A 26,198-nucleotide genomic window follows, 5' to 3' on the forward strand; every position below is an offset into this window, starting at 1 on the left:
CTGTGCAGCAGGGTGAGGGGGCCAAGAAACAGTGCACGTGAAGACGCTTATTATGAAAACGACCACAGCTTGTGTTGCCATGTGAGGCTCTGTGCCAAGCCCTTCTGAAGCCTCACCCGAGGAAACATCATTAGTTCTTTTTACAAATGCACAACTGACGCCCCGGAGGTTAGTGGGGGCCCAAGCTCACAGAGCAGGTGAGTGGTGAAGCCGAGGACCCCGAGCCTGCCGGAAGGAGCCCACTACTGGGTTGGAGCCCAATCTTTCCGCACAAGGACCAAGCTGGGCAGGAGGCTCTGGGTCACAGGGGCTTCTTGCCTGGCGCCCTGGTCCTCCATCGTCCCAGAGATTCCAGTCCCCTGGGAGTGGGCAGGGCTGGGGACCCCAGGAAGGCAGAGGGCATCACCCACCGTTCTTCATCAGGATCTTGATCTGATCGGCCAGGGGCAGTGTTCGCAGCTGGGCCATGGACAGGATGTTGCTGGGGGCCACAGGCTTGTCTCTGCTGAAAGCACAGGAGATGGGTTAGAGGAGGGTGGTGAGGGGGCTCCGAGGGGCTCCAGCCCACCCTACTTACTTCTCCTCCTCCTGACTGGGCGGCATCAGCATCATGAGGTACTCACTGTGGGGAGAGGGCCGAGGGTCAGCCACAGCCCGCCCCAGCTGCCCCAGACCCACCAGACAAATAGCTCCTGCAGAAAGAAGAGGCCTCCTTCCCAGGACACCTCTTGGCCCTCTCCAGAGGACAATGGGCCCCCAAACACACACTAGAGGAGGAGCCACCACCTCAAGGGACTGGTTGGGAAGGGGCACCCACACCAGAGATCCTCGGGGGGACCAATGTAGACTCAGCGACCAGGCCGGGGGCCGGCCAATCCCACCTGGGCGACTTGACGAGTTCCGTGTTCTCGACCCCGCCCGAGCCCTGGCACAGCAGGTACTGGCGCTCGTGCTCCGAGCGGCTGTCCTGTGGGGAGGGGAAGGGAGGGGAGAAGAGAGCCTCAGCAGAGGCCCCAGGCCCAGGCCACCCACAGGCCCCCCTCACTACCCAGTTCTTGTCTTCTCTGTCACCCACCCACTGCCCTGCTCTAAGGTCCACCACAGAATCACGTCCACCCTCCTGAACACAGACCTCAGGGCCTCTGGGACATGGCCTCAACCCAAGACCTTTCACACCTGCAGCACCCCGGGACTCGGCGCCCTGTCTGTAATGCAGGAACACCAACTAATAATAGAAACATTAGCCAGCATTTACTGAGTGCCCATTATGGCAAGCTCTGTTCCAATGGCTGTATATATTCTCACTTCATCCTCAAAATAACTCCATGAGGCATGCTATTATTTTATTATTATTCTCATTTTACAGATAAAGAAGCCAAGGCCCTGAGAGGTTAGGTAATTTGCCCAAGGTCACAAGCTAGGAAATAGTGGAGCTTCTGGCAGGCAGTCTGTTCCTGAGTCTAAGGCTCTGTCAAACAAAACTTCTTTCAAGAAGCTTCTAGAGAAATCAGTACTTGCTCCTCCCCCCAAAAAGCTAGGGAGCCCTGGGCTCTGGTATCCTTGGGAGTTAATCTTCAATTTGTTCCCTGACTCAATACACATCTCAAGGATTAGGTTCTGAAGTCAATGCATGAGATGTAAACCAAGTACAGTGACAGTCACCCTTGGAAAATGGCCCATGAACTTGGGGTACATGCCAGGTGGCCGACGGTTCAGTGGAGCATGAGATGAAGTGCATGGCCTGCACCCAGGGCCCACAATGCATGACAAATAAACAACCACGCACCAGGCCCCCTCGGAGCCCAGCAAGATGCTCACACTTAGGGTGGGCTGAGGGTGGAGGGACAGAGACCCCCCCCAGGGAAACGGCATGATCCCAGCTCTGTGCTCACAGTCCCACCCACTGAGTACACTACAAAGGCTGGAAGGGTGGACAGGTCAAGTTGCCCACAGTATTTAAATTTTCTCTCCCTTAGGTACTGCCAAGTGGCAAGAGATGAATCTGAAATTTCAACAAAAGGTGAGATGCCAAGGCCTCTGTGTAACGCTGCCTGGGCACTGAGGCGTCTCCTCCAGGGCCCAGCCCAGCCCAGTGCTAGCAGCTGGCCCAGGCGGCTCACCCTCAGGCCGTGGTAATGCAGGTGGACCCAGGGCTCCTCGGCATGCTTCTTCTGCAGGAACTCGTAGGACTGCACACGGCGCTGGCGGGCCTGCTCCGACTCAGGCCGAGAGAACCGGACCTGGGGGAAGAGGGCAGGAAGCTGCTGTCCCACCCCTCCCAGGAGACCAGACAACCCCACGTCTGAGGCACACTCCACTCTCTGTCTCCCTCTTCATCTCCCGACATATGTAGGTCTTTCCAATTCAGTTCCAACTGTGTGTCCCTGTGTAACTGGCAACCTTTTGCTTCTGCCTGCCTGGCATCCAAACCATTTCCCCTTCCACTGGTAACTACACCCCAATTTTCCTCCTCAGTTTAGGGAAGCAAACCGCACCCCCTCACACTCATGCACACATATTCACAGCTACGGGAGTAGGCAGGTGACTCGGACCTGGCCCATCAGAGCAGCAAGTCCTCTTAGCCACAGGGGCTGGTTCACGGCTGGCCGGCCTTAGAAGCCACTGGGAGGAATGAGAAAGATGTTCCTTTTCCTGCGATCTTGGAAACAGGGAGGATATGAGCCTGCTGCTGGGACAACTCTCTCCACTGCTGGAGACAGACCCCCTGCCTAAGAAAAACACCTATGGAGGAAGACAGAACCTGGAGATAGAGAAACCAGGTCTCGATGACAGGGTCTGAGCACCTGAGTCCAGCCGTGCCTGAAGTGCCTCCTGAAATTTTCAGTACTATGGACCAACAAATCCCAAGCCAGTTTGATCTGGATTTCTGTCAATTCCGAGTCCTGACAAACCCATCCTGTCTCAGGTCTCCTGTTTAAGGCACAGATGCTTTGGCCGGATTATAGAATCCTGGGGTGCCAAAGCCAGAAGGGTCTTTACTGCAGACCAGCCTCAGAATGCCTTGTTAAATGAGGGCAGTGAGGTCCCAAGAGGGGAGGGCAGCCTGCAAGAACCCAGGACCCGGCCATCACCGCCCACGTCATTATGCAATATGCAGTACTCACCCATCTTCAATCACAAGCATCCCTCCCCACTGAGCATCATTAGCTAGAACAGTTTTCTTTAAATACTCATTTTAATCTAATTATGCCTAAATGGGAGAAACTTCATAAACCATAAATGGAGGGCCAATATTCTAGTAACCTTTAAAATAAAAGAATGGCTATTAAAATAGAAACTCCATCTCTGCACCCCTGAACAGACAGAACTGCACATTTAATTAACAAGGAGACTCTGGCTTCATGAAGCATGTGGGCTTCAGGGCAGAAACTAGGTCTGTGGGTTCAGCTGGGCCTCCGGGGGCCTGGTCTCCTCCTCCCAGGCAATTCCAGCCTCAGCCCAGGATCCTGGTTCTAGAGACAACCAGGGCTGGTGTCTGGGGTACAGGTGTGTGCACTGAGGCTGAGCAGAGGTGAGGTTATTCCTGCCAGGTAGTCAGTCCAGCAGGGAAGTTCCAAAGGAGGCCGTCCCTCCCCCTTGCTGTGCCTGGGCAGCCGAGCCACAAAGCCTGCCCTGCTGCCTCCCAGGCCGCACCCTCTCTGCTGGGGCCAGAGCTCACCGTAATCTGCTTGACGTCTTCTTCTGCCTCATCCTGTGAAGAGTCTCCCGCTGCAAGAAAAACAAGCCCCTGCCTTGCAGCTTCCAGTGGAGCCCTCAACTTCCCACCTGGCTCACAGGCTCAATTGTCACATCTAGCCTTTCTCCATAATCAAATAAAACTACTGAAAAGAATGAGGGACATTATTCTTGTGCTAATGTGGAACAATCTCCAAAACAACAGTGTAGGTCAAAGAGGCCTTTCTTTTGTGTTAATAATAGGGTGGTACATGGGAACCCTGTATTTTATGCACGATTTTTCCGTAAACCTACAACTTTTCTAATAAAAGTTTTTTCTCAAAAAAAAAAAAAAAGTCTTACCTTTGCAGAAAAGTGCAGAAAGTATAAATATCATGTCATCTTTGTTTACAAGGGGACCTGGCCACACACATACATGTGTACATGTATACACACACACACACACACACACACACACACACACACACACACACACACACACACACACACACACAAGTGCTACCTGTGGTTCCTCCAGGGATGGGTACTTGAGACGTGGAAGACAAGGTGGGAGACTTGATTTTCACTATTTACTTTGTGGATTATTTGAATATTTGTACATGAGCACTGACTCTCACTCACACACCTCCCATAAAGATAGGAAGATAGGAAGGTGGGTAGATAGGAACATTAAGTTGGTAGAATAAGCACATAGAAGTAAATGAAAGAAAATGTAGCCTTGAGGGGTGAAGCCAGGTGCCCTACCAGCTAACTCAGATCACTGGCTACTCAGCAGCAAAGCCACATCAGAACCCAAACCTTCCGACCACTCCTCTGCAAGCACTCGCCACTCTCGCATGAAGCCAAATTCTATGTTCCTAAGGATTTTCCTCCCCAGCCTGAGTACCGGTGCCCTGGAGACCAAGTCCAATCCCTTCAATACTTTTTCCCAAGACCATCCCTCCCATCCTGCCAAGAAGCAGACAGACAGACAGTAGCAGGGCCGGGAATCCAGAGCTCACCCTCATTGGCTGCCTCCCTCTCGCGATGCTTGGCATCTGCCTTATCCAGGTAGGAGAAGCTGGGTCGCAGCTGCAGGATGCCATGTAGAGGCGTCAGGTGGAGCTCACCTGGTGGAGGAAGAGGGCTTGGGTCTGACCCTAGGAACTGGCTGACCCACCAAGCTTGGCTCCAGGGAGCTTATTTAGGGGCCCTGAAGCCGAGGGCCACAGCTAAACCACCTCTATTCCCCGCCGAGCCCTGGATCCTAGAGCCCTGGTGCTACCAGGCTGGGCCAACCCCAGCCCCAACGTGGGCCCCGCTGCACACACCGGGGTCAAGAAGTGAACTGGGCTCAGACCTACCACTCTTCTGCTCAAACCCATTTGCCCATCCTTTGTCAAGTAATCCAAGGCCCTCCCAGCCCTGGATGCCATGGACCACCTCACTCCCCAAACTGTTGGCTCCATCAAAACTGTGCAACTGGCAACTCATCTGCACCAAACACCCTGATCTTCTCTTCCAGGCCTTTGCTCCCACTACCCGCAGACGCCCTCTCCTTCTCAACCTCCTTCCTCTTCCTGTCACAATCCCACTTGTCCCTTTAAAAACAGTAGTAGTGCAAACGTGACTGGAGAAGAGCCTGCAGAAAGAGCTAAGAGTTTCTATGTGGTCTCTAACCAAGATTATGATTTTTCCTTATGAAGCAGAGCACACACACAACTCTTCACTGGGAGGCAGTGCCAAACAATCGACTTCTGGCAAGTCAACGTAGACTTGAAAGAGATGACATTGGAACGCTAAGGGCAGAAGCGGCTCTGAGGCAGCTCTCTGGGCTCCAGTGGGAGCAGACTATGCGTGGTAAGAAGTAAATAAATAAATGGTAATGGCTGCAAGGGGTGTGCCTTTAAAGAACTATAACCTTGAGACACTGGTTCAAAATAGAAAGCATTACTTCCTTGACACTAGTTTGGATTCTATTCATGTCCTAAGTATTCTAATGAGTTTCATTCATTGCTTCATAAACTCTAAACCCTTAATAAATTAAGTTCCTTGTATTTTTTAACAGCTTTATTAGAATATAATTCTCATATTAAACAAGTCACCCATTTAAACGATATAATTTATTGTATTTTAGTAATTCACAGGGCTGTGCAACTATCACCACAATCTAATTTTAGAACAAATGTTTGCATCACCCCACAAAGAAACCAGGAACCCATCAGCAGTAACTGCCCATTCCTCTCCCACCTCTCTATAGATTTGCCTAGTCTAGACATTTATATAAATGGAATTGGGCAATATGTGGCCTTTTGAGTCTAGCTTCATTCAGTTAACTTAATGTTTTCAAGGTTCATGGGTCAGAACGTCATCCCTCTTTATGGCCAAATAACATTCCACTGAATGGATATATCATTCATCAGTTGGTGGGTATTTGGGTTGTTTTCACTTTCTAGCTAATTATAATTCTGCTATGAATACTGCTGTACAAGTTTTTGTGTGGACATATATTTTCATTTCTCTTGGGTAGTTACTTAGGCGTGGAATTGATGGGTCATAAGAACTTTGCATTTAAAAAAACAAACTTCTACCACCTATCCCAAAAATTATGCTATGCTGTATGTGTCTGTAAACCTGTGTCTGTGTCCCAGGAGGGTGCTGACCTTGGAGCCCCATCCCCCAGGGGTCAGGCAGTGTCTAGCCAGAAGTCCCCAAGAGCCGATTCCAGCCCCCTGACAATCTCCTTAGCCTTTTGTGTGTGCTTGTGGTAGTGGGGGGAAGATGGGGGACATTTTTTTTTTAACTTAAATCAGTTGCCAACTTTAAAAATCAGGTTTCACCTAAAAAGCCAGAATCCTGGGGCCCTGACAGTGTGTGGAGGTGTGGCGCCCTGGCCCGCCTATGCTGGTCCTTCCCCCTGCACCTGTAGGTGTCTGTCACTGGAGGAGGTGGGAGTGGGACCCCAGGCGAGGCAGTGTCTCCCCTCCCCTCAAAGGCTGCTATCAGCCGCCACTTCCCAGGGAAATGCCTAGACCGTTACCTTTCCTGTAGAGCGCGGCCGCGTAACGGGATGTGTTACTGGTAGTCTGGGAAGAGCAGAAGGTCTGCTTGTCCATCAGCTTCCTGGGAGCAGTGGGAGAACCGACCATAAAGGGGAAGGAAACTCCGGGCCACTCCACCCCAGACACCTCCACCCAAGGCCACACGGCGTCTGCCTTGGTGGGGAGCTGGGACGTCCAGTTGTGGATGCTCCCGGGGCCAGCTTTCCATTCGGTCCCAGAAAGAACTTGGTCAAAGGGGTTCTTCAGGCGGGAAAAAGCTTCCCATGCCAGGAAGATTCTGTTCATGGCCATGCCAAAGCTGAGTCCCTGGGGGCAGGCAGCAGTGGGGCAGAGGGACCAGGTGTCTTTAAGGCCTTTTAGAGCCTCACTTTGACCATAGGGAACTGAGGTGGGCTGGGGGCCCGGGGCACTCACGAGGAGTACGTGCTGGTCTCGTCGGCGCAGGTGCCATCCACGTTCAGCGCGATCTGCTCCCCTTTGCTGCGGCAATAGTTGGGATTCAGGGTGTCGATGGCCATCTCAAGTTCTACCTAGAGGCACCAAGCACCCCCACCTGCTATGAGGACCCCAAGGCAGAGCTACCTCCTAATTCTAGTCCCTGTCCAGAAGCAGAGACTGACACATGTCCCTCCCAGGGGCCCCAGGCTCCAGTAAACCCCAAGGCCACAAACCCCAACACTAAGAGCAATGCCACAGTGCTTCTGAGGGGGTTTGTGCAGTCTGGTTTGTCCCCATCCTCATCCCCAAAGATCTAACTTAAGTGCTTATGTTTAAAAACGACGAGATTTCTCCTAAGTATTCTTATTCCCAATGTCTCTTGAAAAATCAGCAGAACTGGCAATATCAGAAGAGCACCTCTACGTGGCATCAGGGGGCTTGCACTGCAGGCGTCCGTGCCCAGGGCCTGAGTCTCTGGTTCTCCGCATCCCCTTCTCCCCCATTTCCCTCTAGGCACTACATTTTCCTCATGTCCATCCTGCTTTCCACATCTCCGCCCACTGCCTTGTCCTGTGAACAAGAGTCTGTGGGCCCTGCTCTGCACACACCTGATCCCATTCTTTATTCTGAGCCTCGCCCTCCCTGGCTGCTCCATAACTGCCTCCACCCTACCTCCCCGCCCCCCTGCAGCTCTCCTTCTGGAAACTCTTTTTCTGCCTTGGCTTTCAAGACCCTGCAAGTTGTTGGTTCTCCTCCTAGCACTCCAATGGTTCCTTCTCTGGGCTTCTAGTCCCCAGAGGGCTGTCCCCATGCTTCCACCAGCTCCCACCCTCATCATCCCTCCCCTGTCCTCATGCCCACCCCAGAGTCCAACCTTTTGCTGCTTGGGCTTGATCTTGGCCGAGAGGTGCGGAATGTCATCGTAGGTCATCGAGGCTGGGCGCACAGGGTACTGAGGGGGAAGCAATCCATCAATCTACCCTGCCCAGCCCCTGACCAGAGCTGGGCTCCAGGGCTCCAGCCAAGAATCACCAGCCACCCTCCCACCTGAGCGGAAACCGGAGAACCCCATGACTGGCCCTGCTCTAAGGCTCCGCCACTGGCCTCTGCCCGCAGCCCTGTTGCTCGCGGGCTAGCCTCCTTCCCAAGGGCACTTTCAGGATGTCTTTGGCTTCTAGGGGACATGACTAAGCATCAGGAACCCAAACAGGCCCCTGTGCACATTGCCCAGCAGGTTCTAGTAACGCAAAGGGCATTGCCATGGCACTAGAAGTGAGGCTCCGAGTCCTCACCCCCAGTTTACAGGCCATACAGGGATAGAAGGACAAGTTAAACGAATCCCCGAGGAAGCAAAGCAGAGAAACAAAACTGGCAAAATATTATTCACTGTTGAAACTGGGTGACCGATGCACGGAAATTCATTCCACCCTTCTCTGCACTTCTTCATATGTATGAACTTCTCTTTAATAAAAAATTGGAACGAGAGATGAGGGAGCTGGTCTGCACTGACCCGCTTAGAGCCATCTCTGGAACTCAGCTTCCTCAGGTAGAAAAGTATCCTCATATAAATGAGTTCACTCTGAACCTCTTCTTCTGCACTCAACACACTGAAGACACCTCTCCACGTCAGTACTCGCAGATCTATGTTTTCTTTTCTTTCTCCCACACACAATTCTGGGTGGATGGGCCACGTTTAGCCCCATCCTTGCAGTACTGGCCTTCACTGCCTGGTGCCTCCACGGCCTGGGGAATGACCCTGGTGGAGGTGTGGGCATGTGGGGAGTCAGCGCTGCCTTTTTGGGGTCATTTCAGATCAGCTACATTCTAGCCCAAGGAAGCAGTTATTTCCTAAAAGCTCACTTAAATAGCAACACAGTGGCTCCTCCCTGCTTCCTAGGCTGGTAGGGAAGAGAGGGCAGAGGGGGCTGCAGTGGGAGGAGTGCAGCCTAGGGCACAGCTGTGGTCTGGACCAAGCCCTCGAGAAGGGCCAGGGCTGGGCAGGCTCACTCACCACAGCCCACGGGGCCCCTGATCTCCAAGGTCTGGAACAGCTCTGCGATCATCTGAAGGCATGGGTTCTGGAACCAGGTTTCCGGTCCTAACTCAGTCAGCTGCTTGTCAGGCCTTGGGCAGGCTCCTCGCTTCCCTGAGCAGGGGTCCCCTCACCTCACAGGGCCGCGATAAGCACAGAATAAAGCAAGTGGAGCTGACACTTGGCCCAGACCTGGCACGTTGTAAATGCAGTGGGTCTAACCCAGGGGTTACCCTCCCGGTAGCATGGCTTCATCACTACCACCACTACCAACTTGCAGCCAAGCAAACAGGTCTGGATTCCCAATCGACAGGTCCATAGGCCCACAGGCCCAGTCAGTAGAGGCACATACAGGGGAGTGGACCCCAGGACTTTTGCCACCAAGTGCTAGGTCCTTCTCAGCTCATCACAGCAACCACAGGCTTCAACCATGGCTACTGCCTGGTCCCAACCCCAGGCACTAAGGGGTGCAGGGCGGAGGCACAGATTATTAGTTAATCTGTGCCTCATTTTCTCATATGTAAAATGGGGGTAAAGTACTGATAATAACCTTATGCGTGGGAATGGAAAACAGTGCAAAGCAGTCTGGCCGTTCTTCAAGAAGCTGAACACATGGCCCAGCAATTCCACTCCTAGGTACAGACCCAGAGGAAACGAAAACGTGTCCACACAAAGATCTGCACATGAAGGCTCACAGCAGTGTGATTCCTATAGCCAAAAAGGGAAACAACCCAAATGTCCATTCACTGATGAAAAATGTGGTATACTCACACAATGGAATATTATTTGGCCATAAAAATGAATCAAGTTAAAAGCAGGGAGGGGCATTTGTGAGAAACCTACAGCTAACATCACACTCATTTATGAAAGACTGGATGGCCACTTTCATCACTGCTATTTAACATTGTACTAGAAGTTCTAGTCAGAGCAATTGGGGCAAGAAAAAGAAATAAAAGGCTTATATGAAATACCTTGAATAAGCAAATTACATAGAGAGAGACAGTAGATTATAGGCTACCAGAGGCCGGGAGTGGGGGAGTGGGGAGGGAAAAGGGAGTTATTGCTTAATGGGTAGAGTTTTTGTTTGAAGGGATGAAAAAGCTGGGGTAATGTATATTGGTGATGGTAGCACAATATTGTTAATGTAATCAATACCACTGAATTGTACACTTGAAAGTGGTTATTTGAGTTGTATATATATCACTACAATAAAAAGTTTAAAAACAAAGAAATAAGAGGCATCCAATTGGGAAGGAAGAAGTAAAACTGTAACTATTTGTAAATAACATGATCCTAAACACAGAAAGTCCCAAAGAGTCCACAAGAAAGCTATTGGAGCTAATAAACAAACTAAGCAAAGTTGCAGGGTACAAGATTAACATGCAAAAATCAGATACATTTCTTTACAACAATGAACAATCTGAAAAGGAAATTAAGAGAACAATTTCATTTACAATAGCATCTAAAACAAAATACCTTGGAATTTAACCAAGGAGGTGAAAGACTTGGACACTGAAAACTACAAAACAGAGCTGAAAGAAAGTAAAGCAGACCTAAATAAATAGAAAGACATCCCTTGTCCAGGGACTGGAAGATTTAATATTATTAAGATGCCAGTACTACCTCAAGTGATCTACAGATTCAATGCAATCCCTATCAAAATACCAACAGCTTCTTTTACAAAATCCTCAGATTCATACAAAATTGTGAATGGCCCAAATAGCCAAAACAATCTTGTAAAAGAGCAAAGTTGGAGGTCTCATGCTCTTCAATTTCAAAACTTACTACAAAAGCTACAGTAATTAGAACAGTGTGGTTTTGGCACAAGGACACACAAATATATATATATATATATATATTCTGAAAGTTCAGAAATGAACCCAAACATTTTTGGCCAACTGATTTTCGACAAGGCTGCCAAGTTCATTCAAGGAGGAAAGAACAGTCTCTTCAACAAATGGTGCTGAAACAACTGGATATCCACATGCAAGAGAATAAAATTGGACTCTGACTTCTCACCATATACCTAAACATAAGAGCTAAAATCATAAAACTTTTAGGGGAAAATCTTCAGGACCTTGAATATTAGGCAATGGATTCTTGGATATGATAACAAAAGCAAGAGTGACAAAAGAAAAAAGATAGGTAAATTGAACTTCATCAAAATCAAAAACTTTTGTGCATCAAAGGACATGATTAACAAAGTAAAAGCAACCTACAGAACAGGAGAAAGTATTTGGAAATAATACTAAGGCTTAATATGGGTTTAATAAGGGTTTAATGTCCATAATATAGAAAGAACTCCTACAATACAGTAACAAAAAAGACAAGGACTGAATAGATATTTCTCCAAAGGAGATCTACAAATGGCTGATAAGCACATGAAAAGATGCTCAACATCACAGTGGTTATGGAAATGCAAATCAAAACCACAATGATATACCACTTCATATCCACTAGAATGTCTATTACCAAAAAATAAAAATAAAACAGAAAATAACAGATGTTCATGAAGATATCGAGAAACTGGAACCCTCCTGCATTGCTGGTGAGAATAAGAAATGGTTCAGCTTCTATGGAAAACAGTTTGACATTTCCTCAAGAAATTAGACATAGAATAACCATGTGACCCAACAAGTCCACTCCTAGGAATATATCCCAAAGAACTGAAAGTAGGGACACAGATACTTACACACTAATGTTTATGGCAGCATTATTCGCAATAACCCAAAGATGAAAACAACACAAAGGTCTACGGACAGAAGAATGAACAAACAAAATGTGGTCTATCCATACAATGGAATATCATTCAGCCATAAAAAGGAATGAAGTTCTGATACATGCACAACATGATGAACCTTGAAGACATTACATTAAGTGAAATTAAGCCAGACACAAAAGGACACAAATACCATATGATTCCACTTATATGAGGTATCTAGAATAGGCAAATTCAGAGAGACAGAAAAGAGAATAGTGGATACCAGGGGCTAGGGAAACGAGGGAATGAGGAGTCATTGCTTAATAGGCTCAGAGTTTCTGTTTGGGGTGACGAACATGTTCTAGAAATAGACAGTGGTGATGGTTAACTAACACTGTCAATGTACTTAATGTCACTGAACTGTACACTTAAAAATGATAAAAATAGTTTTATGTTATGTACACTTTACCACAATAAAAAAGAAGCAGTAACAAAAGACCACATATTAAATCATTTCATTAATATGAAATGTCCAGAATAAGGAAAAGTATAGCGATATAAAGTAGACTGGTGGTTGCTTAGGCCTGGGGCAGGGGGAAACAAAGGGGTGAAAGTTAAAGGGTTTCTTCTTGAGGTGATAAAAATGTTCTAAAATTGACTGTGATGATAGTTGCACTTATCTGTGAACATTCTAAGAGCTACTGAATTGCATACTTTAGATGGGTGAATTGTATGGCATGTGAATTCTCTCTCAATAAAACTGTTATCAAAAAAAAAAAAAAGGAACGAAGTACTGATCCAGGCTACAATATGGGTGAACCTTGAAAACATTAAACTAAGTGAAAGAAGCCAGTCACAAAAGACACATATGGCATGACTCCATTTTAGACAAAATGTTCAAAATAGGCAAATCCACTGAGGCAGAAAGCAGATTAGAGTTTTGCTTGGGGCTGGGGAAGCGGATGAGGGAAAAATGGAGAAACTGCTAATGGGTACAGGGTTTCTTTGAGGAGGGGCAAAGATGTTCTAAAATTAGATTTTGGAGATGGTTACCATAACCCTGGTAATATACTAAAACACACTGAACTGAATTCTTTAAATGGGTGAATCATATGGTATATGAATTATATATCAATAAGGCTGTTTTAAAATATATAGTAATACCCATAGCATCCTTTGAAACGTGTTCTACAGCTACTTGTTAAATTGTAATTTGAAAGTTATCACCTTTTTGAATATATGTTATATTTCACAATAAGGAAATAACCGAAACTATGATTTTGTAACTCATAATATTTTTGGAAATTTTCTATACACCTACTTACTAAATCATACTTTGAAAGACATTACTTTTTTGCGTATATATTTCACAATAAGGAGATAACTGAAACGGAGGAACTGTAACCCATAACATTCTTTGAAATTTGCTCTCTAACTACTTGTTAAATTGTACTTGGAAAGTTATCACTTCTATGTATCTATGTTATAGTCTACAAAAAAATATGATTAAAAAATATATATACATAGTTTAATACTAACCACTGAGTCTTTGTGAGGCTTAAATGAGCTATTATTATAAAGTGCTTTAGGCAGTGCCGCCCACAGTCAATGCTCAATAATGCAGTAGCCACCAACAGAAGCCACTGGCCCAGGGGGAGGGCAGGGATGATGGCATGGGGAGACTCACGCCTGACGGAACTGGGTGCTCACCAATCCTGCCCTGACCTGCTGTTCACGCTCTAGAAAGTCCCCTCTCTGCGCCTCGGTAACAGCAGTGGCTCGCATTATCAGGGCAAACTCCAGGCCAGCAGTGTTGTAAGCACTTTCATGTGATTCATCTGAGCCTCACAAGGGCCTCATGAGGACCCTATTATTACTCTCACCCTTTTGCAAATGAAGAAACTGAGGCACAGAGAGGTTAAGGAACTTGCCCAAGGGCTCCCAGCTAAGATGGGACAGAATTGGGCCTCAATCCCGACAGTCCTAGAGCCCAAACCTTCACCATTCTGCCTCTTACGTGACTGCTGCCTTGGTTTTCCCATCTTTGAAATGAGAGACAAATGTTAACCCTCCCACAATAGCAAAGGGAGCTGCCTTATCAGACACTTCATGGTCCTAAGCAAAGCGAAACAGGTCTATGACTGTTCCTCTACCATCCCACCAACATTTGCTTTTTTTCCCCTTTAACTTCAAGTCCCACAATTACCTGGAACAGGTAGAGCTTCTCTGCCAGACTTTTGGCCAAGTACACGTCGATCTGGGAAGCAAGGGAAGAAGACTTAACCAGGAGACAGAACACAGCGCCCCAATGTGCCCCAGGCATGCTCCCCGGATTTCAGGGAAGGGGTAGTGGCTCAGATAGGCAGTTTGGGGAAGGCGGAATTAACTTCCTGCTAAAAACAAAGGGAATCAAGTCTAACCTGGATGCTTCTATAGCCAACAACAGCTCAGGACTCCCTCCCTACAGCTCCCAGGGCGACCAGGACAAGGGTGGGCGTGGGCCCCACCCAGGTTCACCAGGACCCAATAAAAATACCAGCCACCCCCAAGTTTCCCCACTCAGGATGCTCCCTGGAGCCAGATGAATGGTTTGCTGGGAAGGACCGGGCAGGGGAGGGCTTCCCCAGCCGCCTGCTCTTCCTGTCCTCCACCTCGGCGATCCTGGCCCACCACCGTGGACTGCGGGGCCCTGCAGGACCGACCTGGCCTGCTGGCTCTCTTCTCCACACTAACCACTCTTGCACACCACCTCCCCAGAACTGACCTTCCTGTTCCCTAACTCTTCACATGAACCATGCTCTCTCCCTACTCTGACACTTTCCACGTGCTGTTCCCTCCACCCAGAATGCCTTTTACACAGGCCTCTCTTACTCATCCTTAAGGACCGGCCAGGTTGCCCCTTTGTGCGGGGAGCACGTGCAGTCCTGGGGAGGCAGAGGGCACCTGCCTCTGTTCTCAGAGGCCCCTGATCTCCCTCTACCTGAGCACCAACCACCTTACCGAAACTCCTGTTTCCACAGTGCACCCACAGTTTAAATGCATTTAAAAAACTCGAATCCAACACTTTATCAGCCTCTCCCCCCAAAAAAAAAACACAAGAGAACTACCTTTATTCATCTCCAGGGCCCTTCTCCTTGCCCCCTCCCTTCAAACTAGACTTCATCCTCTACAGACAGGAAGACCACAGCCACCTGCAGTTAACTTTTAGCTTTTGACTTCTAAAGGTCTAGGTTCTGGGTTGGAAGGATTTGAAAGGGTAAGTGTGACTATAAGCAATTTCTTCTTTTGATGCCCTCTGGAACCCACCTCCCTGAGACCCCTTCCTTGTCATTCTTGCCCCACAGGTCCTATGTTTTCTGAAGGCAGGGGCACTACCTTGCTCACAGACCCCGGCCTCTAGGAGGGAGCCAATGAATAATCGCTGAATGACTGAATCTGGGATACACCAGGGAAAAAGGGGACTTTGTCAGGCCCATTCATTCATCAACAAATGGTTACTGAGTACCTATTAAGTGCCAGGTACTATACTTGGCTCTGTGCAAATAGTGGCAAAAGGAAAAAAACCCTGCCCTCATGAAATTTACAGTCTAGTGGAAGGAGACAGATGATAAGCAAATGAACTGATGTTAAGGGGCAGATAAGTAAGGTGGTACCTGATCAGAGACCTGCAGGAAGTGGGGGAGTCAGGCAGGCAGGTATTTGGCAGAAGATGGTTCCAGGGAGAAGGAACGGCAAGGGTGAGTTAAGGAGGCTGACAGGTCCCAGCTTGAGGAGGGGAGGAAGGGACCCAGCCCCGCTGCCTACAGCCCTGGGCCCAGGCACGTCTCCCTGCCACCCCGGGCAGAGGGCAGAGACTGGGAGTTACCTCTTGTACAACTGGGTCATCCTCTTCATTGGCCATACTAGGGAGGAGCCAGCCACGTAGTCCTCGGACTCAGTCTGCAAGGGAGAGGGAGAGGCCTGGACCATCAGTCATTCGTTCAAGCGGCGTTTCTGGGGCACCTACACTGAAACAGGCCCTGCGGGAGGAAGAGCCTGAGACAAACAGAAATTGACTTTTCTCTGTCTACTGTTGCGGCAACAACGGGCAGTCAACTATATACCTCATTTCCCCCACGCCCCAAAAAAGAAGAACAACCAAGCCCTGGGTACAAATGAGTAGACATGAGTCAACGCATGTTGGCTGTACCTGTGCGGAGGAATAAATGACTGATTTTAAGGGTTTCTTGACTGCTCACAAAGAACTCACTGCCATGCAGGAGGACAGGAGCTGGCCAGTCCATGGCTATGATTAAAACGCTCGAGAACTCACTGAGGGCTGGAGAGAAGCTTTAAAAAAGTCGGATGGAAAACCAGTCAGGCATTTCCTGAAAAAGTTAAACATAGAACTACCATGTGACCCATCAATCCCACTTCAGTTCAAAAGAACTGAAGGCAGGACTCAGATATTTGCACACCACTGTTCAGAGCAGCATTATTCACAACAGCCAAAAGGTGGAAGTAACCCAAGTGCCCATCAGCAGATGAATGGATAAATAAAATGTGGTATATACACATGATGGAATATTATTCTTCAGTAAAAAGAAATCAAGTTTTAATACATGCCAGTACATGAAGGAACCTTGAAGACATCATGCTGACTGAAATAAGTCAGACATGAAAGGACAGGTATTTATGATTCCACTTACATGAAATAGCTAGAATATGCAAATTCACTGAGACAGAAAGTAGAGTACAAGTTACCAGGAGGAGGGGAAGGAGGACTGGGAGTTAAAGCATAATGGCTGCAAAGTCTCTATTTGGGGTGAGGGAAATTTCTGGTAATGGATGGTGGTAAAGATAGCATAACATTGTAAATATGATTAATCTCACCAAACGGTGAGCTTGGGAGTGGCTGAGATGTGAAAGATTATGTTGTATATGTGGTTCCACAATGTAAAAAAGCAAGAGAGACGAAACAGACAATGACAACTAAAGGCGATACAAGATCCTGGGCAGGATCTAATAATGGAGGAGAAAAGGCTCAAAAGGACATTACTGGAACATAAGAAAGAATTGGAATACAGACTGTAAGCTTTATATAAATGCTAAATTTCTTAAACTTGATAAATGTACAGACATACCTCGTTTCATTGTGCTTTGTTTTATTGCACTGCAGATATTCTGACTTTACAAATTGAAGGTTTGTGGCAACCCTGCACTGAGCAAGTCTATTGGTACCATTTTTCCAACAGCATCACTCATTGTGTGTCTGTGTCACATTCTAATAATTCTTACAATATTACAAACTTTTTCATTATTATAATGTCTGTTAACAGTGATCTTTGATGTTACTATTATAATTATTTTGGGGCACCATGAACCATACCCATATAAGACCCCAAACTTGATAAATGTTGAGTATGTTCTGACTGCTCCATTGACCGGCCCTTCCCATCACTCTCCCTCTTCTCGGGCTTCCCCATTTCCTGAGACAAAACATTATTGACATTAGGACGATTAATAACCCTATAATGGCCTCTGTAATGGTTAGGTTCATGTGTCAACTTGGCCAGGTGATGGTACCCAGGTATCTAGTCAAGCAAGCACTGGCCTAACCATTACTGCAAGGAAGTTTGTAGCTGCTTAATAAACCAGAAGGCTGGTTTGTTAAATCATCAGTCAATTGGCTACAGCTGTGATTAATGACATCAACAAAGGGTGTGTCCCACAATGAGAGAATGCAATTGGCTGGATTTAATCCAATCAGCTAAGACTTTTAAGCAAGACAGACAGAGGACCTTCACTTCTTCTGCGGCTGACCAGTGAAGCGTTTCCTGAGGAGTTCATCGAAGTTGCCAGTTCATTTCCTGAGGAGTTCATTGACCATGTTCATCAAAGGTGCTAGTTCCCTGCCTGAGGAGTTAATCGAACATCTTCACTGGAGTTGCCAGTTTGCTGCCTGCCCTATGGAATCTGAACTCATGCATACCCACAGTTGCGTGAGGTACTTTTATACATCTTATATTTATAGATATCTCTCGTTGATTCTGTTTCCCTAGAGAACCCTAACTAATACAGCCTCTAAGTGTTCAAGTGAAAGGAAGAGTTGCACAGCTCTCACTTTAAGTTAAGAGCTAGAAATGATTAAGCTTAGTGAGGAAGGCATGTCAAAAGCTGAGATAGGGCAAAAGCTAGGCCTCTTGTGTCAAACAGTTAGCCAAGCTGGGAATGCAAAGCAGAAGTTCTTGAAGGAAATTAAAAGTGCTACTCCAGTGAACACACAAATGCTAAGTGAAAAAACCCTATTGCTGATATGGAAAAGGTTTGAGTGTTCTGGATAGAAGATCAAACTAGCCACAACATTCCCTTAAGCAAAAGCCTAATCCAGAGCAAGGCCTTAATTCTAATTCTCTTCAATTCTGTGAAGGCTGAGAGAGGTGAGGAAGCTGCAGAAGAAATGTCTGAAGCTAACAGGTCAGTTGATGAGGTTTAAGGAAAGACGCCATCTCCATAACATAGAAGTGCAAGGTGAAGCAGCAAGTACTGATGTAGAAGCTGCAAAAAGTTACCCAGATGATCTAGCCAAGGTAACTGATGAAGGTGGTTAGAGTAAACAACAGATTTTCAGTGTTGGCAACAAACAGCCTTCTAGTGGAAGAGAATGCCATCTAGGACTTCCTTAGAGAGAAGCCAGTGTCTGGCTTCAAAGCTTCAAAGGACAGGCTAACTCTCTTGCTGGGGGCTAACATAGCTGGTGACTTCAAGTTGAAGCCAATGCTCATTTACCCTTCCGAAAATTCTAGGGCCCTTAAGAATTATGCTAAATCTTCTCTGTCCATGCTCTATAAAAGGAATAACAAAGCCTGGATGACAGCACATCGGTTTACAACTTGGTTTACTGAATATTTTAAGCCCACTGTTGAGAACTACTGTTCAGAAAAAAAGATTCCTTTCAAAATATCACTGCTCATTGACAATGCACCTGGTCACTCAAGAACTCTGATAGAGATGTGCAATGAGATGAAAGTTATTTTCATGCTTGCTAACACAACATTCATTCTGCAGTCCATGAATCAAGGAGTCATTTCAACTTTCAAGTCTTATTATTTAAGAAATACATTTCATAAGGCTATAGCTGCCATAGTGATTCCTCTGCTGGACCTGGGCAAAGTAAATTGAAAACCTTCTGGAAAGAATTCACCATTCTAGGTGCCATTGAGAACATCTGTGATTCATGGAGGAGGTAACAATATCAACATTAACAGGAATTTGAAAGAAGTTGATTCCAACCCTCATAGATGACTTTGAGGGGGTCAAGAATTCAGTGGAGAAAGTAACTGTGGAAATAACAAGAGAACTAGAATTAGAAGTGGAGCCTGAAAGTGTGACTGAATCGCTGCAATCTCATGATAAAACTTTAATGAAGTTGTTTCCTAAGGATGAACAAAGAAAGTGGTTTCTTAAGATGGAATCTACTCCTGGTGAAGATGCTATGAACACTGGTGAAATGACAACAAAGGATTAAGAACAGTACATAAACTTAGTTGAAAAAGCAGCAGCAGGGTTTGAGAGAATTGACTCCAATTTTGAAACAAGCCCTACTGTAGATACGATGCCATCAAAACAGCATCACTTGCAACAGAGAAATATTTCATGAAAGGAAAAGTCAATCAACATGGCAAACTTCATTTATTTTAAGAAATTGCTACAGCCATCCCACCCTTCAGCGACCACCACCCTGATCAGTCAGCAGCCACCAACATCAAAGGAAGACTGTCCACCAGCAAAAAGATTATGACTCATTAAAGGCTAAGACAATAGTTAGCATTTATTTCTAGCAATAAAGTATTTTTTATTTAAGGTATGCACATTGCTTTTTTTAGACATAATACCCCTGCACACGTAAAAGACTTTAGTACAGTATACACATAACTTGTATGTGCCCTGGCAACCAAAAAATTTGTGTGACCTGTTTTACTGTGATCCCCACTTTATTACAGTGGCCTGGAAGCAAACCTGCAGTATCTCCAAGGTATGCCTGTACTTAAGGTGGCAACACAAGTGAACATCCTTGTTCTCAGGAAATGTACATGGAAGTACTAAATACTCAAGGAATATGGTGTATACAACTGTGCCGGTTTGAATGTATTATGTCCCCCAGAAAAAGCCATATTCTTTGATGCAATCTTGTGGGGTAGACAGAATAGTGGGGATTAAGTTGGAATGTTTGGATTAGGTTGTTTGCATGGAGATGTGCCCCACCCAGCTGTGGGAGGTGACTCTGGTGGGATACTCCCATGGAGGTGTGGCCCCACCCATCTGGGGTGGGCCTTGATCAGTGGAGCCATATAAATGAGCTGGCTCAAGGAGAGGAAATAGAGTGCAGCTGGGAGTAATGTTTTGAAGAGAAGCAAGCTTGCTAGAAAGGAACGTCCTGGGAGAAAGACGTTTTGAGGCCAGAGCTTTGGAGCAGACGCCAGCTGCCTTCCTAGCTAACAGAGGTTTTCCGGACACCACTGGCCGTCCTTCGGTGAAGGTACCCGATTGCTGAGATGTTACCTTGGATGCTTTGTGGCCTTAAGACTGTAATTGTTTAGTGAAATAAACCCCCGTTTTATAAAAGCCTATCCATCTCTGGTGTTTTGCATTCTCCAGCATTAGCAAACTAAGACAACAACCTACTCTCAAATGTTCAGAAAACAGATGAATGAATGGATAGATGGAAAGAGAGAATGATATGGCAAAATGTTAAAAGTTGGTGGATCTGGGTATCTGGGTGGAGGGATTTTGGCGTTCTTGGTATAGATTTTGCATTATTTTTGCAGCTGTCCCATAAGTTTGGAATTATTTCAAAATAAAAAGTTTATAAAATTTTTTTAAAGGGCCAGATCTCACACCTGTAAGAATGGCTGCTGTTAAACAAACAGGAAACTAAACATGCTGGAGAGGATGTAGAGAAACTGGAACAGTTATCCACTGCTGGCAGGAAGGTACAATGGTACAGCCTCTGTGGAAGACAGTTTGGCAGTTCTTCAGATAACTAAATATTGAGTTACCCTATGGCCTGGCAATTCCACTACTCAGTATATAACCCAGAAGATCTGACAGCAGTAACACAGACAATTGCACACCAATGCTCATAGCAGCATTATTCACAATTGCCAAAAGATGGAAACAATCCAAGTGTCCTTCAGCAGTCGAGTGGATAAACAAAATGTGGTATGTCCATAGAATGGAACATTATGCAGCAGTAAGAAGGAATGAGGTCCTGAAACATGTGACAGCATGGATGAACTCTGACGACATAATAATGCTGAGTGAAATAAGTCAGACACAAAAGGAGAGGTACTGTATGATTTCACTAATATGAACCCCCTAGGTAATGTAAAATCAGAGTCTTAAAATGTGGAATATAGGGGACCTAGAGATAGAAGCTAGAGAAGGTGGGGGCGGGGGGAGTGCCTAATACGTACAGACTAGTTAACAAGGTTGAACTTAGAGGTAAGGGAATGGACAGTGGTGATAATAGTTCGTTAATGGGATTATAAGTAATAGTGCTGTATGGAAGGCAAATATGATTGAAAGGGGTTGTTTGAAGTCATGTATCTCACAGATTAGCACTACAAATATAAAGAAGTTCTTATATGAACTACTTCAAATGTATGACACTTGTACAAATAGTTAACAAGAGAGTGGTATATAGGAAAAACTACCTATTGCATGCTATGGACTATATGTAATAGGAATACCTTATTTGTACCACACAAATACTAGGGGTAAATAATTGAGGGGGGTAAGAGTTATGGGGTGTTTTGGGTTATAATTGTCTAAAATTGAGAGTGATGATGATTGTGCAACTAAGGATAATGTAAGACTATTTATTTTGGATACAATATATGCTATGTGAAATTAGGGACCCCCTACTTAAAAGGTCAAGCCCTCAATCTTAGAGGCTTGAACTTAAGAAACTTACTTCTGTAAAGGGAGACTAAGCCTACCTGTAATTATGCGTAAGAATCCCTCTTGTTACTCAAATGTGGCCTCTCTCTCTCTAAGCCCAACTCTGCAAATAAATTCATTATATTCCCCTCTATGCGGGAGATGACGTCCAGGGGTATACGTCACCCTGGCAACGGGTGACATGACTCCCAGGGATGAGCCTGACACCAGCCATGTGGGATTGCCAATGCCTTCTTGACCAAAAGGGGTTAAAGAAATGTAACAAAATAAGGTTTCAGTGGCTAAGAGACTTCACATAGAGTATAGAGGCTGTTCTGAGGGTTACCCTTACACAAGCTTCAAATAGATATGGCAAATTGCCACAGTATGCCAAGCCCTAACAAACAGCAGTCCCAACAACTCTAAAGAATACTCAGATCTCCATAAAAGTTTCACTCTCTAAGTTTATTTTTCAGAGACTTAAAACCTCCAGATTGTTCCTATGCCAAATAAGTCCCAAATCCCGGAGGCACCTGCGTCTTCAAGAACATCAACCAACTTCATCCCCTTCCCCATAATGTCAACATCCCTTTTCAATATGAACAAGTTAGAGCGGTCATTGCCTAGATATCCCGGAAGATTGACAGTGATCAAATGAAAGGGAGGAGTAGCAACAGACAAGATAGGATTTAACAAAGGATTATGAACACTGAATCATTATACAGATATTTTTTAGTCTCTCTGTATTAGAATGGCTAGAAAGAAATAATTGAAATTGTGGAACTATAACCCATACCATACTTTGAAATTTGCTCTATAACTGCTTGTTAAACTGTACTTTGAAAGTTATCACTTTTCTGTATATATGTCATATTTCATTTAAAAAAATGTTAAAAAAAAAAAAAAAGAGCCAGATGTCAAATAGGGAGAGCGGACAATTCAAAGCCTTTCCCAGCAACAACTATCTCTGATATTTGATTATCATGCCAATTTTTGAACCCATCCCTGACAAAGCACTCTCCTCTCTGTGGGATTTTTGTGTCTAAAACTATGTCTTCACATGCTTTTCTCTCATTTAATTCAGCACAACAACCCTGTGAGGTGGTTTGATTGTCCCCATTTTATAATGAGGAGACAGGAGCTCAGAGACACTTGAGGTGTCTTGCCCAAAGTCATACCGCAAGCAGAAAACCACCAACTGGACTTCAAATCCAGGCCATTAAGATTTCAGGTCACAGCGCAGGTAGGAGCTCTGAGGAGGGAGAGGAAGGGCTGCCTGCTGGAAGACAGGGCAGCAGGGGTGGCTTTTGAGCTGGGCCTTGAAGGACCGATGGATTTGGACAAGCACAGAGTGGAGGAGGAATTCCAGGTGACAGGAAAACTTCAGCAAGGACTGGAGGAGGAAAGGCCAAGGTGACCACGGGGAGAGTAATCAGCTGGTCTGACCTGATACACCCAGTAGGAAAGGGTGGGACTAAGGAGAAAGGCACATGGGTGCCCACAGACCTCTGTCTCTTGGGTAAGACCATCACAATTTTTATCTTATCTACTAAACTTTTGAACTAGTTAATGTTTTGTTTAAATCAACTGACTTTTTAACTTAAATAAACTTCCTTAAAAAGGAACCCTCACTTCACAACTGTAAATCAAAACTCTTGCCACTTGCCATATACTATGAATAATGAACAATACTATCCAATCCACCTGTCTGCTGTTGCCATCACAGAGAGCCCAAGAGTTAAAGGTATTAAAGACATACCAGGAGCAACTGAGCCTCTCCTGGGCAGAAGTGGCAGGACCAAAAGTGAGTTTAAAGGGGTATAATGCTCTCTCTCTGTGTGATTCAATATCATCTCTTGGGATCCCCAGGCCACCTCTGGGATCACCCCACTTTTTATGAACACACAACCCGCACTTGGAGATTGCCCGGGTCAGCAGTGCTGGCCTCCTTTTCGTGCCTCTTCCTCTCTCCCGTCAGTTCTACCTTCAAAGTACATCCGGAAGCTGGCTGCCCCCCACTGCCACCTCCTCAGTCTCTTGCCTTGATTCCGTCAACAGCCTCCTAACCGGTCTCTTACTCCCACCCTTACCCCCTTACAATCTGTGCTCAACCCACAGCCTGCTGAGTTGGCTTCGAGTGAGAGGCCACATCTGAGCAACAGAAGAGGTTCTTTGGGGGTGACTCATAGGCATAATAATGAGTAGGCTTAGGCTCTCCTTTGCAGTAACAAAGGCCTCAGCCTATTGAGCTGGTAGTCCCCAGTGCTTCCAAGCATATCAGGAATGCCCCAGCTGGGGAAGTTTAATATTTCCACATTTTTCCACAGTCCCTCAAGGGGGCTTTTGAAAAGCCAGAGTGGATCACATCACTCCTGTGCACAGAAACCTTTAAGGCCTCCCATCTCACTCAGAATAAAAGTCAGTCACCCTCATCGCGCATGAAGCCTTTACCTCTCAGACCTCATCCCTGATCCTGCCCCCTCCCACCTCTGCACCTCTACTCCCCTAGATATCCTCAAGGCTCCCTCATTTGCCTTTCAGGTTTTCCTGAAATGTGACCTCCTCACTAAGACCTTCCCTGCCAGTCCCCAATCAAACTTGCAAACCCTCCCACCCCCCACTTCCCTTCCTTGCTCTGGTTTTCTCCACAGCTGTATCACCATGTGACACCATGTTACTTACTATCTGTCCCCACCTCTGCCACCGCTAAGCTGTAAGCTCCATGAAGGCAATATCTGGGTCTACTTTGTTCCTTGCTGTTCTCCCAGGACCTGGCACACAGCAAGCACTCAATACATATTTGTTATCTGAATAAATGAATCACAGAAACACTGTTTAAGAGGGAGTTCCAAAAGAATCTTGAGCAGACAAAGATCTAGAAAAGACAGACAAGAGAGAAACAGTGCAGACAGGTGACTACTACAGCTCAGGAGGTGGGCAATGAGACGGAGATCAGAAGCCCTAAATCAACAGAGTGCCCACTACTACCCAGAGAGAGGGCAATGGACAGAGCCTGAGACGCCACCCCACCTGCACTGGCTGCCAGGGACCCCAGACATATCAAACATCTACATTTCCTGTGGACAATTCAGAGACTGGAAACTTCCAGGTGAGCAAGGGAACGGATCACAGGCAAAAGGAGGGTGCAGCCTGGGAGGCTCCCAAGACAGGATTATTCTCCGAGACTGGCCTTGTCAGCTATTGGCCTGCCTGCTGGCCTCTGCCCAGTCACTGAGGAGATGAGGGAGGCTGAGGGGCCCAGGAGCTAGGGAGCTGGAACCCTTCCCTCTGACTGGGTCCTCGCAGGGGCTAACACCTCCCTTTACCCTCTCACCCATCAGCACCCAACTCAGCGGTCTCCAAAGTTCTCAGCCTAAGACCCAAAGTAAGAAAGTTATTTTACATTAACAACCCAGAGCAGACATACATTTATACAACTGCAACACAGTTTCACATAACTGTACTTGTACCATGAGTGATGCAGTGATGTTTTCTATCCTGGTTCATTAAAAATGAAAATGCTAGTTACATCCCCCTAAAACGATTTCACATCCCTGATAAATCTCGACCTGCAATTTGAGAAGTACTGATCCAACAAGTCTCCCTGCATCCCCTCTTTCTTATCTCCAATTCTCCAAGCAAGGGCGAGTTGTCCTTGTAAAGAAAGGAAACCACTTCATTCCCCTACTCAAAACCTTTGACTCTTACAAAGAATAAAATCCAAACTCCTTTCCACAATCCTGCATTATCTTGCCCATCTTGCCCTCACCATGCACTTAGCCAAGTGGGCCTCCAATAGGTCAAGCCCCAGCCTACCTCAGGACCTTTACACGCCATCAATTTCCTCCAGATCTTTGCAAGGCTGGCTTCTTTTCCTCAGCTATCACTCCCCACCCCCACACAACATTTCTCTGTTTTATTTCCTTTGTGGTTCTTATAACAATCTGGAATTACCTGGTCTATTTGCTTATGTGTTATCCATCTTCTGCACTAGAATGTCAGTTCCATGAAAACCTCTCAGTGCCTGAGTTTCCTCAACCATAAAATGGAACTCAACTTCATTGAGTTGTGGGGATTATTTTTAAATTATTATTATTATTCACTTCTGTTCTCCTGGAACAGCACCTGGCACAGAGTAGACACTCAATATAGTATAGTACAGTGAAGGAATGAGTAAGTGAAATGAACCAGCCACAGACCCGCATCCCAGCGAGCCTAACTTAGCCCCATCCAGGGACTGGTAGCTTCATGGGTTGGGTCTCATGGACACTTGAGGACCAGAGCTATGGACCTTGCATCCAAGCTCAACTCCCCAGCAGCACTAAACCCATCACCACCTGGGGCTCAACGGAGTGTCCTGTGGCCACAA

At 46.3% G+C, this 26,198-nt stretch overlaps 1 protein-coding gene across 9 annotated transcripts in view; it reads right to left on the minus strand.

Annotated features, from left to right (window-relative positions):
• POLR3E (RNA polymerase III subunit E) overlaps positions 1–26,198 on the minus strand; it is a 41,954-nt gene that overhangs the window by 13,693 nt on the left and 2,063 nt on the right. The window contains exons 1-13 of one of the 9 annotated variants that reach the window (XM_037814307.1): positions 15,774–15,847; positions 14,115–14,165; positions 9,758–9,915; positions 9,187–9,341; positions 8,050–8,127; positions 7,152–7,267; positions 6,716–6,798; positions 4,698–4,805; positions 3,680–3,729; positions 2,121–2,240; positions 882–967; positions 578–622; positions 411–505 (exon numbers count right to left, since the gene is read on the minus strand). In XM_037814307.1, the coding sequence (XP_037670235.1) occupies positions 411–505; positions 578–622; positions 882–967; positions 2,121–2,240; positions 3,680–3,729; positions 4,698–4,805; positions 6,716–6,798; positions 7,152–7,267; positions 8,050–8,106 (760 nt within the window). In that variant the 5' untranslated portion in view covers positions 8,107–8,127; positions 9,187–9,341; positions 9,758–9,915; positions 14,115–14,165; positions 15,774–15,847. The other 8 variants (XM_037814311.1, XM_037814306.1, XM_037814305.1 and 5 more) reach the window with 8 other exon arrangements.

Source organism: Choloepus didactylus, chromosome 21 (genome assembly GCF_015220235.1).
Source record: "Choloepus didactylus isolate mChoDid1 chromosome 21, mChoDid1.pri, whole genome shotgun sequence".
NCBI lineage: Eukaryota > Metazoa > Chordata > Mammalia > Pilosa > Megalonychidae > Choloepus > Choloepus didactylus.